Raw genomic sequence first — 13,364 nt, 5'->3', positions numbered from 1 at the left:
GTAATTTTTTAACTACTTGAGCATGATTTTTTTTTGCTTCAAACATTTTCAATGAAGCGGCAAATGCGGAATTTATGTGGGAGAGGGAGCCTTTCATGGGGGAGAGTGTGGCAAAGCGTGTGATACACCACTACCAAATATGTGTAATAAGACTAAACAGAAGAAAACTGCTAAGTTTAAGCAAATTAAATGTTCAGTCAAAATAAGAAATTCACCAAAGTTTAAATGTTCACAAAACTGGATCCTTTTTAGCTTAAAATGGCATCTGCTCAAAGTGGCATCCGCTCGAACTAGCATTCGCTCGTATTGACTGGTTTCCTATGCACAATAGTAATTCTTACAATAAAATGTAGGCTGCTACATGTATTTCAATTACTGTTGCAATCATATTCATATACCAATATACTATTAAATTATTTGTTGTAACCATTGCTGTAATTCAGTTTTTTAACTGCAATGCATTTTGGAAATAAACCTTGAATTGAATTGAATAGTACCTACTACGTTAAACTTATGTAGGCTATTTGTTACGACAACCCTACGTAAATCCGAGGTGTTGATTGGTGAAGCTGGCTTGACCCTAACTAATTAGTTTTAAATTTCAGTTTGCTTTCTTGATGATGAAGATGAAGAAGGCTCAATCCAAAAAGTTAGGCCTAGCAATCTGTAGGCCCCCTAACGGCGCTAATGCATTTTTGCACCTAACTTTTAATTCTTAATTTTTTTACCCCATTGTTCTTCTCACAGTCACAACACATACTTATAAAACATTTTTACATGATTCCACCACTCAGCAGCCGTTTGTTGTGCTAGCGAGCACAGATTCGCTGTAGTTATTTGTGGGCTTATTTGTTGAAAAAGGTACTTTGTGAGTGGTTGAATCATGTGAACATGTTACTTGTGGTTGTGACTGTGAGAAGAACATTGAGGTAAAAAAATTAAGAATTAAAAGTTAGGTGCGAAAGTTCATTAGCCCCCCCCCCCCCCAACTAGGCCTAAGTAGACTATGTTTATAGAGCTAGGCCAACTACCGTACTACCTAGCACTACTAGTACTAGGCTAGGCCTACTACTACTAGAGGGCTAGGCCTACAGTGCCCTAGGCCAATAACGAAAGGCCAGCTAGCCTAGGCCTAGACAAACTAAAGTTGATGGCCTTTTACTAAAAAGCTATAAAAATGTATCAGATATGAGCATGTTGGTAGGCCTGCTAAATATCATACTAACATATTACGTACAGAAACAAAGTAGTAGTAAAACTCGCATGGTCATACATTACATGCAACGTTGCGGTTACATATGTGTGTGGGAGTAATGCATGTTGCCGTAATATGGTTGTGCCCTTTTTGGCGTGTCGTTTGTACAGTATCTTGATTCATTCATAATCATTCCACACACTGTCCAATCAGCGCAAAGTGTGTTTCATAACAAAGGTGGTGATTGGTTATACCGGTGAATGGCATTTAGTATCATCCAATACTAGGTAAGGATATTTCAGAGACAAGAGGTGTGTTTGTTTTGACTCAGCAGACGCTTAACCTCGTGACCGTGACGTCCTTACTGTAACGAATACAGTATCGATAATACAACTGCAGCCTACTCGTAATACGAAATTATCATAATTAAGTTGGCTATACATTTCTGACGGTACATACACTCTGTGATGCAATCGAAATATATTAATCACGAGGTCTGCGATGTCATCATAGACATTTTTGGTGTTCATAATATCAGTTTAAAAACAGGGCGCTATCATAGACAAATACATATTGAAGAGTGGATTTGCATGTGCGCTCCAAGTAGGCCTACAGTAAAATAAAATGCAAAAACAATGACAATTCGATGTACAATAATTGAAGGTTGCCAATAAACAATTTAACGTTGATAAAGACAGCAGGAGCTATCGAATCTGTTCTATTTTATTATATTTTAATAAATTTGTGCTCCGCAAGTCTTGTTGAACCTTCAATGATTGTACAGTACATCGTCTTTTCATTGTTTTTACATTTTCTTAGACAAATATGATACTGTATATATTAAGACATAATTGATAAGTAAACGTGTTTTTTTTAATTATTATTATTTCCTTCACATCCAACAGCAAGTACAATCGCCAATAAACAGGATGGAACGATGCTTTATAAAAAGATAAACAATAAAATAAAATAATGCAGATAAGCTTCAGGGGACCCGCGGCATCTGCAGCGTAGTGACTGTCAGTAGGCCTACACAGTAAGGCAATCCACTTAGGTAGGTCTATTCATACCTCCTTGGACAATCCCCTGAAATTATATTTCGTGCACGTGCTATTATGCACATGGGGCCAACAGCGTAACGTTCAATCCGAAGGACGAGTATTTACAACAAATTTGTCTTACCAATGAAAGACACAAGCAAGATTGGAATCGGCGGGTTCCGATCTCGGTCCCCTCGCACTATTCCTTTATCGATTCATCCTACTTGTATTTTCCCATCTAATAAATTTACTTCAAAATAACGTTATGTTATATTTTTTTAAAGTTTGTAGCAATGTTATGAAAACATTGTGTTCAAATGTTAGGAAAACATTGCGTTCAAATGTTATGAAAACGTTACTATATAACATTTTTAACAGACGTTCCAATCAGTCAAATCCACGTTATTAAAAAGTTCTTAGGCCTGTAACATTTTTGACAGAATTGCTTTTAATTACGTAAAGTTTTCAATGAACGTCCCAATAATGTCCTCTTTTAACATGTGTATTAACAACGTCCTTGATAAAGTTTTTAACATGATATCAAATGTTGTAATTACCTTCTGAGTAACGACATAAACGTTAGTGTCTGGAGTTGCTGTTTTACATTAAAATGTTTAGACATAGGTTTTGAAAACGTTCTAGAACACTAATAAAAACATCATACTTTCACGATATTCAAAAACGTTGTATCTGCATTATATTCTATATCTACTATGTGTTACAGAAGTAGTGCTAAAGTAGTGCTTGAGAACGTTATATAAACGAATGTTATATACCGTAAAAGCTCAAATAGAAGCTCTGGGCCTCTTCTTTTATGCGACCTTTGGATGGGCTTCTCATCGAAATGTCTTCTTTTCGGGGCTACTTTTGCAAAATACATGAAGGGAATTCTTCAAAATGAATTCTGTAAATTTTTTTATGTATTGGCCATTGGTTAAGAATAAACAATATAATATTCAACCATTGTGACACATATTGATAATTTGAGATGGGCTTCTTCTCGAGTTTAGGCCTCTTCTCGAGATTAAGCCCATTGGGCTTCTATTCGAGGTTTCATGGTACGTGATTATGTAACATTTTTAATGTTTCATTTATGTTTGGGACTTCTGGCTCATTGAGTCATAGAGGCAATTGCTTCGTTAGAAGTCGCAGGGCCTTTGTGTCAAATAAATACTGTAAATGAAATGAAAGGAAACAACGTTGTTAATAATGTTTGTACAATCGTTGGTTCTTAAGATGCACATAAGTTAAGGTAGTCCCATACTCAGACTGAGCCACTGCTGAAATGATACAGCTTCCACACAATCTCAATGAAGTTAAAATGCATATGAATTCTTTCTTTATTAACTTAAATAATATTTACACTGAAATGAACCCAAGTCAGAAGGTAGACTAAGATATTTTCATGTTTTTTTTATGTATTGGCCATTGGTTAAGAATAAACAATATAATATTCAACCATTGTGACACATTGATAATAATAACAATAATAATAATATTACTATAATACTATAATAATGATAATACATAATATTATGACAATAATAATAATAATAATAATAATAATAATAATAATAATAATAATTATAATAATAATAATAATAATAATAATAAAAATCATAACAGTAGCAGCTACACAAATATTCTTTAAGCCTCGATTGAAAAATATATGATCATAGGTGCAAAGTATACAACGAGCTAAGTGTAATGTAATTAACAGTTTAATACAAATCCTTCTCAATTACCTTACGACTTAGGTTGATGAGAAACCAACATTTTGAATATCTTAATCAGTAGAACAAACAAAACATTGTACAGTACACTTTTTTTTTTTATTGATTTAGGTGATATATACATTTCTTGACTAATTGATTAGTTAAAAGTGAAAATCTGGAAAATATTTTCACTATATTGACAATAAAAATGGTAAATTTTCTGGCAAAAGGAAAAAAAAAATCCAAGTCCATTTCCCCTTTCATTGAACACCCTTCATCCACTACTAACAATATCTATCATACATTATAGTCAGTCAGTCATCAATAAATCAATCAACCAATCAAATAATCAGCCAAGGATCTAAGACCACTAATTCTACTGAGTACTGATCCAGTCGGTGTGTAATGTCTACAATCTTTAAGCTGTCTCTTATACACATCTAGATGTGTATAAGAGACAGATATATATATATATCAAATCAAATATCCTTAAACATAAAAATACCTTTTTGGATAATATCTAGTTCCCCAGTTTTTACATGAAGACTGAAATATCTAAATGTATATTTATATACGTAATTTCAAATTAGGTTTAATATGCACATTTATGTTCAAGTAGTACTTGACATTTTAATGACATTTCAAGGCAAACTCGATTGTGGGTCAGTCCAGATTGTTTAAGCATCAGATGATCACCATATACTACAAGCAAATGTGACTAAAAAAAGATATGGCATGATGCCTGGCCTCATGGCAGAGAAGCCTGATTGGAATTAATGTGTAAACTTTGAACATGATTAGCAGTGTATGTGTGTACAAGCTTAGCCAATCACACGACTACCCTACTTGGCTTGCAACTTTAACTACTGATTTAACATTTTACAGTCATCCTTTGCCAAACTTTTCCGGTTACACATTATTACACAATATATAGTAATGGCTTTCTTGGCCAAAAACTTTTTTTGTTGCTCAAGAACAGCGTGACATTTGGCAATCAAGGCCAATCTATCAGCAAATTTGGTTTCTTTTTGTTTTTCTACTGCTTTGCCAGGCCTAACTTTAAAGTTCAGTGACCACCATAGCTCTCAGGTTAAAAAGTGACCAGGGCTAAAAGCCATGCTAAGGTATCAAGTTTATTATTAATTAAAGCTTAAAAAGTGGCCTTTGAAAAAAATCATCAGTAAAATTTTACTCCTTTCTGGTTAAAAAAAACCTCTAGACCCTAAGATTTCCTTATTTTGAATTGGTTGGACTTGGGCAACACAAAGTTGGTTTTCTTTTTGCCATGTGAGATTTAATCAACACCTTTTTAAACAAAACATTTTAACAGTTGGTGTATGCTGGTAAAAAATTCCACCATTATGTACAATAGTAATAATAGATTTGTCTTCATGTTTTATTCCTAAATTTTATAGTGTGTATCCTTGACTTAATTTTATGGTTTATCATAGGATTCTATTCCATACACCATAGAACCATTTACAGTTTACCAAAGAATCCCATAATATAGTTTATCCAAGATACCATTTTATGGTCTACCATGGCACTCTATTCATACACTAGGCCCCTATTTATGGTTTAACCCAGGGCCAAAGTCTGTGGTACATCACAGACACATAAAATACTTTAGTGCAAGAATATATTTTTATGTACCCGGCTCCCATTAATTATTTATCCTAGAACCACATTTTAACATCTACATTGAGGCCCCATTTATGGTGTACCTTAAAAACACATTTCATTGTTTAGTCTGGGACACCATTTTATGGTTTTTGGACCATTTAATGGTTTTTTTTGCACCATTTTATGGTTTGCTGCAGATGTGCATTTTTCATGGTTTACCATAGGGCCCCATTTTATGGCTTACCAGGGACCCAATTATCAGTTATACCTACAGCCCTGTAATTATTGCTTATGCAAGACACCATCTTATGGTGTACCCATAAGTGCACACAATATCCTAAGGATGCTGGTTCCAGTTCATACTGATGGTTTGGTTTTTTTCCATTTCATCATTCCATATTTACTCTGTGGTCTTGGCTTTGGCTCTGTTCCCACTTCCTTGCTATCAAACAAAGATAAGATAAAAATAGAATTACCACTCATTTGACGCATGATACCCCAGTAGGAGTGACCTCCGTGTATGTATTAACGATTAATGATGCAACAACAGAAGTACAATTTAAGTAAACATGACTCAACAAAAGTCACATTTATTGAAAGGCATTAGGTTCAATAGGGCAGGGGGTTGTGGCAAAGATGTGTCAGCACAAACTAAGATATATTCGGAAAAGGAAGTTTGGGGCAGGGGATGGGAAAAAAAGGAGTCTGCAGAAATAAAGACAGTTGGAAAGAGAAGGTGCAAGCTTTATGCAATAGGGAATCCAGCAGAGATTGATGTCAAAAAAGATGGAGAATTAATGCAGTTCCGCAGTTATAAAAGAAGGATAGAGAGGGAAGAGGACTATTGCAGTGGGGATCTAGAATAGTGATAGTTGTGAAAGTTGAGCTTGGTCAACTTTGACCTATTTTGATCTCTTAAATTCCCAACATTTTTCTATCTTGTTAGTAAATTTTGTAGTTGGGGCAGTGGTTGCGCTTCAGTTTCTGAACCTTGAGGTTGGTGTTTCGAAGCCTCGCTGTGCATTTCATTCGTGTCTTTGGTCGAGGCACTTTACCTATGTTTGTCCCTCCCCACCCAGGAATATAATTAGGTACATGGTTGAAATTATACTGCCGAAGTTTAACAGAATTCTATTCTATTCTATTCATATTTATTTATATAGTGCCTTTCTTTGCAGATACGAAGCGCTTCTGTCCCTGGTCATTGGATCCACATGCTTAAGTTGCTGCTGTATTCAGCGCAGGAGAAAGCAACCCCACCAGGTACCCATTTATACTCCTGGGTGGAGAGAAGCAATGCAGATAAAGTGCCTTGCTCAAGAACACAAGCGAAATGCACAGCGAGGGATTGAAACCCCGACCTCAAGGTTGGGAAACCAAACCTTTCACGCTGCGCCAAACCACTTCTTTCAGAATGGAGCTTAATTAAAGGGGTGCCTGTTTTGCCACTAAATTTTAAAAATTTCAATGCATGTTAATGTTATGTGCTACTCAATTATCTATTCTGAAACTGTTGTGCCTCCATGTTTGAAAAATTCTGGATCCGCCCCTGAATTATGTCTTCTTTTGGCTACATATATTCCAGTAGGTATAATAAGACAAGAGTATGTGTAAATAAAAATTGTAATTGTAATGTTTGACGAAAGTTCTGAAAAAATCTTGATCTACTACAAATTTTTTGACATCTATGCCCTGCATCCCCTGCATTTACAATAAATGGTCAAGTGACAAAATGATATCAGACCTGTCCATTTGCAATTCAATTACATCGTGGTAGTGTATTTGATCATCCTTTCACCCACAAATATAAATTGGGAAATGATTGAAATAAACTGGGGAGGTTAAAAATGTGGTGTGGAAAGGAACTGGTCTATCCCTACCACACAATGCCAAGGCTTAGTACGATGGGCTCCTAACAGCACATTCCCCTACATTCATTAATGAACATGGGTTACTTTTACCTTTAGTATAATATCATGTGAAGGATCCAAAAGATACGATATTTAACAGAAATTGGAGGCCTTATGCAGTGGGGGATAAAGCAGTTATAGGAATAGTTGGCAAAGAAGGTGGATGGAGTGGAAATCCAGCAGGTGGACAAGAAGGAAGAGTGGAGGTTCCAGCAGGTATTTAGATAGATAGACAAAGAATGTTAAAGCCTTGATATAAAGTGTGTTATCAAGAAGACATAGGTTAAAGATTTCCCACACGAATTAAATACAAGCGGTACTGGGTAAAGACAACTTGATTTCTTGCTTCGAACAAGGTATCCATTTGTAGAAGTCTTATGAAGTTAAGCCTATCCAATAGTGACATTAAAGGGTCTGGACCAGGACGTACCTTCAACTTTAGATTGATAAAGATTGAAATATGTTAAATACAGACACAATGTATACACAGACCTAGTTCTAGAGTCCAGTTAAAATATGTAATTATTAATCGAATGATATATGTATATAATATGTATTTATATAAACATTATGCATAAATATGTATTTAGTAAAATAAGTTAAATTAAACGAAAATATGGAAGAAGCAAAGGAAGAAAGAAGTATAGGAAAGAAATATGGTTCGGCTGAAATATTTACCGAAAATAAACAATAATAATCATTTTGTCATTATTGCATCACTTTTTTGTGAAAATTTGTTGGCACTAATCTTCAGAGGTCAAAATGCCGGCAGCCTACACATTTCATATATTCGTACCGCTCGTATATTCTATTCGTGTGGGAAATTTTTAACCTATGTTATACAGTGGGAATCTAGCTGATTTAGAAATACTAGTTCGAAAAGAAGGCTTAGGCAGAGGCTTTATGCAGTACAAGATCCAGCAGGCATAGCTCTTTGGAAAAAATGCAGAGGCTTATATGGAGTAGAAACCCACATTGTACAAGGACTTCTGATTCAAATATGGCTCCTTATATAAAGACAGTTGGGAACAAACTGTGGAGGCATTATGCAGATGCCGAGATATTATCATAAAAAAATGAGCATTTAATGAATATGACCAATGCAGTGTTTTAGTTACGGAAAAAAAACATTTTTTTGACAGGATTCGAACCTCTAACCTATGGTCAAATACTATCTAAGAGGTTAAAGGTTAAATACACTTTATGGGGATTTATGAGGCCACACAGCTACAAGTTTGACTTACTGTTATAATAAGATTCTAACTGTTGTCTAAGCCTAACTTGTTTCAGATCATTACTGTGTCGATCCTTTCTTGCATCTTCATTCTCCTGGTTTCTCTGCATTTTCAGAAATCCTGCCATCCATCGTCTATTCCTAAAGACAGAAAAAAAACCCCTATAAAATAATTATTCTTGAGTGACGACTATACAAAAGTGAATGACAGTTAAAGGTGCTTAGGTAAAGGTAGGAGAATAACCCATAACTTGCAGCGTCATTGTGCTGAATTGCGTATGGGTGTGGGCCATACCAGGCTCCAGAGGAAAACAGTTTTTTGATACGTTGTAGAGCGGACACAAAATCGGTGTTGGGAACAGTTAGAGATACAGATTTTTGAATATTTAAAAAATTGGGGGAGCGGAGGAAAGGTAAAATATGGGTGGCTACACCCCTTTTCCCCCATAAAAAAAAATTGTTTTGATTTCAAAAAAATAAATGAACTTACTTTTTGAGATAAACAACAAGCCAGATAGAGACCACAATGACAATCATATAGATATTTGTAGCCCCATTCCAATGATCAATGTGGTCCTCAGGTGGTAAGCCATGGTTCTCACTTGCCATAATTACTGAGTTGAGATCTCCTGCAAGAAATGATACCAGAAAATTGTCTACATTTTTCGCTGCCCATTGTTCAAGAAATTTGTATCCTCTATTATTAGCCTAGTATTGAATTTATATTAATTTTTTTTTCTAATATCCAGTAAGTAATTTACTGTACTATATCTATTCAATGAAGGGTGCACAGGGAGATAAAGTCCACCCCACTATCCCCCCCATTGAAAATGTCCAAAGCCAAATCACACTTAAATAGTTATAAATTTCCTGATATTATCTGATTTTGCACCCCACTCACTTAATCAAGCCCCTACTCTCCCTTTGTGCTCCATCAGCTCCTTATTGCCATTAGGTCAGAGTGCCCATCTCTCATTCGTTGGGTGGGGGGAAAGACTGTGCAATGCTTTAAATGCCAGCTCCGGGCAAAAATTATGTATTGATTATATATTTTAGTTATTATCAATCTATTGATTCACCTATGTTTCAGGATTTTTCTTAATTTTGTTTTGCTACATGATTTTTTTGAAAATAAGTACTTTTTTGAAAGTGGGGGTATAGGTAAACTTACCCAGCAAAATTCCTATTCTTTTGCACACAAATAACCTTAAGAGCAGGCATTTTGAAAAAATCATAACAAATAAACAATAGGGCAAAAAATTACACTAATTGACTAAACTGGGGTGAATTTAGCCGAACTTTTCGTTTCTGGAGTTTTTATTTTATGTCAAGTACGTATTTCTGCGCAATTATCATTTATTCCCCACCGTACCCACTTGATTTTTTTTCACTTTCCGGGGAGTCAATCGCTCTGAGCTTTGCACATGCGCTAACTTGCCAATCAATTCTGCTGTTCTCGCTCACTCCATTCCTTTCGTGTAAAAAAAAATATGTGAGAGAAGATGACACAGGAGTAGGCCTATTTTGGTTGAGTAGTAATAGTGGAAAGATAGACGGGAAGATTTGGTGGTAGATTTCCTCGATCTAGGTCTAGCTATGGATGCCTTTGAGCCAGAGGTGATGCCTAGGCCCTATATCGTTGGGAAATCGTCGACATGGAGAAGGTACCTATGCTAGCCCAGCGGGATTCATTCCCAGCCCGGCTAGGAGGATGGACGAGTTGAGACGATTCGGTCAGTTGTCATTATTATGTGGTATCATTTGCTACTTTAAGAATTGAAGGAAAAATGGGAGACCACAGTTGTTTGACGATGATACATTCAAGAAACTGTGCCTTGATATTAGGATGTTCAAACTCGTCTACGAATCAAAAAAGGGAAATTCTCAGAGAATAAACGAGGCAACAATATGCCTTACATTAATAACTATAGTAATAGTAATATTTACAGGCCTAGGCCTCCTGTGCAGTTCAGTAGTAGGCCTAGGGGCCTAGTAGGGCCTACATCAAGGTGTATAATGCTTACCCCTACAACAATTCCTACAAATTACACTGGGCAGGCAATGCGTGGATTGGTAGGAAGATTGGTATTAGTACTATTCTGCAGTTCTCTTAGCTAGACCGGATTTGTTGACTGGCTGAGATATGACTATGTGACGATTAGCCTAGAAACTGGGCTGGTTTTGATACTAGGCCTAGCCTAGGTCTTTGTTTTATATGCAAGTTAATCCATAAACTACTCTTTTCTGTCATTTTTTTTTTTGTAGTTTTATCAATTGTATTATTGATTCTGTTATGGCAAATTTTATGTTTATTGTACACCATCTTGACCCAGGTGTTTTACAGGTTAGTGTGGTGAAATCCACAGCAGCGGGATGTCACGTTCTCGCGGTGTCGTTAGTTGACAGTTTTAGTGTGTTGTAATTTGTTTTCTCATCATGCTTGGAGTATTCTAAAACCTAGCTAGTGAAAAAAAGTAGACTGCTTGATTTCTGCGGTTCTAAGTGGATTTTTATATTCTCGTTTTCAGTCAAATTGGCGAATTTTTTGTCGAGATTACTCATATGATATATTATAATAATGTATTTGAACACATAGTGAAGAGAAAATGTATGCCCGGTGCTAGCCTTTAAGGGGATCACAACTCCTCCTCACAGTGAATCTGTTTACCTTCCCATTTACCTACTATTGCAATCAATGATGCCCAAGTGGCCAGACGGTGAGAAGGTGGATGTCAATTAAGATGGTTCACCTTGGCAATCTAACTCTAAAATACCATTTCACCAGTATGCAAAGTGGCTAAAAGTATGGTAAGGTACTATTTCATTACATAAAAATAACACCATAGAAGTTTGCTTGAATACCAGCGAATTTAAAGAATTTTTTAGTAAAAGTCTGTATATCGGTCAAAACAATTTTTGTTCGATCAGTTTCAAAGTGGAAGCTAATAATTAATTTAATTCCTTTAAATTAGCTATCCAATTTTTTTTTTTTTGAGGTATTTTCCTGTATTTTGACTGATAGTACATCTTTAAGTAGAGCTATAGCCTTGATTTACCTTGATTTGGAAACTAAAGTTTAAAGCGTTAATGCTGATTTGCCCCTCAGTCCGGCTCTCTTAGGGTGTGTTTCTACTGATAAACACAAAATAATCGATTTTTTAAAACCGCTTTTTTAATGAGTGCAAGATAGCCTGCCTGCGTTGCAACTGCATTTTTGATTTTACGAAAATCGGTTTCCTTGACGGAAATTAGTCACCATTTTGTTTATAGAACATGTTGTCCAAACTGTACAGTATCTTTCTCATTCCTGTCATGATGACAAGGAGTAAACGGTGTGCAGCGAGAAGACAAATGTTTTAGACTGTGCTAATCGGCACAACGAATGAGCAACCAAATGAGGACAACAGTCGGCCTAAAAGAGCGGGAGGCCTAGTAGGCCCGATATCCCCCCACAAAATAATTACAAAACGATTTCGTCACTCCACATGTTTGTTGACGTTTTAGCTTGTAGGCCTTGGACATGAACATGAGCATGAGGACTATTCATTTTGAAAGTTTGCGTCTGATACGATTTAGCTTTGCAGTGGTTTAACCTGGAGGTCACATTTCACCTGATAATCGCTTTTCTGTGTTGCAGCTAAAAGGTTCACAGCCAAAATCGGTTATTTGCCGTTCAAACACACTATCCATTGCATGTTTTTAATCAATTTTTTTTAATCACTTTTTCAAACTGGTCCCATTTCCACTGCGAGAAAAAAAGTGATTTTTCGAAAAAGCAATTTTTAATCAATTTTTTTTTCCAGTAGAAACAGGCCCTTACATACAGTTTATGTAGGTACATTCTTACAAATTACGAAGAAAATAAGATCAAGAATTGACCAACTGACAACTAGGCCTACAGAATAAAATTTACATTAAAAAATGGGAATTGTTCACAGACTCACAAACTGATGCAAGTTGCTAAATTAAAAGTAAATGTGTTCATGCCTTTTTTATGCAAATTGTACATTTTATTTCGCTGCCTCTTCATTTTCATTTAATTTCTATTTGAAACTTGGAGGAATAAAATAATTTCATTTTATTATACCTTCATGTTTTAACTACTGCACTGTTTTAATTTGCTGTATATGTAAAATTCACAAGAATTATATGGAAAATTCCTGGTTACTTTTTTGGCTATCTAATTATACTTACATTTCCTATGACACAAACAAAGTATATCAGTAGGCCTAGTCTACATATATAGTTGTGCCATAGTTGTGCTTGCTATAGCAGCGGTCTAGGAAGGCTAGCTAGGCAGAGGGAGGAATGCAGGCCAGAGGGCCAAAATAATATGTGCCTAGGCTTATGCTACACTTGAGGCCGCCTAGGCCTAGGGCCTAGTCTAGTAGTAGCCTACCCCGATTTAGGCCTAGGCTTAGTATTGTGTATTGAATACACATAAAGAGAAGCTTTAGATAGATACCTGAAGTTCAACTTACGCTAAATTGAATATCTACACTCTATATCTGCACAAAGTACATCAATTTTATGTTCGTTCGTACTTTAATTATTCATGAAGAGAAGACATCCATTTTTCGTGTTGTTTATGCATGTTTACTTTGCTTATTTTCATAACCGCAAGGTGGCGGTAGACTACATGTTGTG

At 35.7% G+C, this 13,364-nt stretch overlaps 1 protein-coding gene across 3 annotated transcripts; it reads right to left on the bottom strand.

Moving 5' to 3' along the window:
* Positions 1 to 5,955: 5,955 nt before the first annotated feature.
* LOC117118806 (small integral membrane protein 19-like) lies at positions 5,956 to 13,341 on the bottom strand. Of its 3 annotated transcripts, none has more exons than XM_033263510.1 (4): positions 13,199 to 13,341; positions 9,208 to 9,346; positions 8,728 to 8,858; positions 5,956 to 6,015 (listed from the first exon to the last, which is right to left on the bottom strand). In XM_033263510.1, exons 2-4 carry the CDS (start codon positions 9,324 to 9,326, stop codon positions 5,963 to 5,965), a joined length of 303 nt encoding a protein of 100 aa, XP_033119401.1. In that variant the 5' UTR covers positions 9,327 to 9,346; positions 13,199 to 13,341; the 3' UTR covers positions 5,956 to 5,962. The 3 variants fall into 3 exon arrangements, with proteins under 3 accessions (XP_033119401.1, XP_033119403.1, XP_033119402.1); XM_033263512.1 differs by having other exon boundaries at positions 13,262 to 13,338; XM_033263511.1 differs by having other exon boundaries at positions 13,183 to 13,318.
* Positions 13,342 to 13,364: the final 23 nt, after the last annotated feature.

The sequence above is a fragment of the Anneissia japonica genome, unplaced genomic scaffold (assembly GCF_011630105.1).
Source record: "Anneissia japonica isolate Jap-2015-1 unplaced genomic scaffold, ASM1163010v1 scaffold737_len1565949_cov176, whole genome shotgun sequence".
In the NCBI taxonomy this organism is placed as follows: domain Eukaryota; kingdom Metazoa; phylum Echinodermata; class Crinoidea; order Comatulida; family Comatulidae; genus Anneissia; species Anneissia japonica.
This window is presented reverse-complemented; position numbering and strand designations above follow the sequence as displayed.

Excerpts from the sequence above, each read along its gene's own strand:
- LOC117118806 (XM_033263510.1), bottom strand. The coding sequence starts at position 9,326 with ATGGCAAGTGAGAACCATGGCTTACCACCTGAGGACCACATTGATCAT. Across the intron at positions 8,859-9,207 it reads CTTGTTGTTTATCTCAAAAA|GAATAGACGATGGATGGCAG; the intron begins GTAAGTTCATTT and ends TTCTGTCTTTAG. Across the intron at positions 6,016-8,727 it reads GTTAGAATCTTATTATAACA|CAAGGAAGTGGGAACAGAGC; the intron begins GTAAGTCAAACT and ends TTTGTTTGATAG.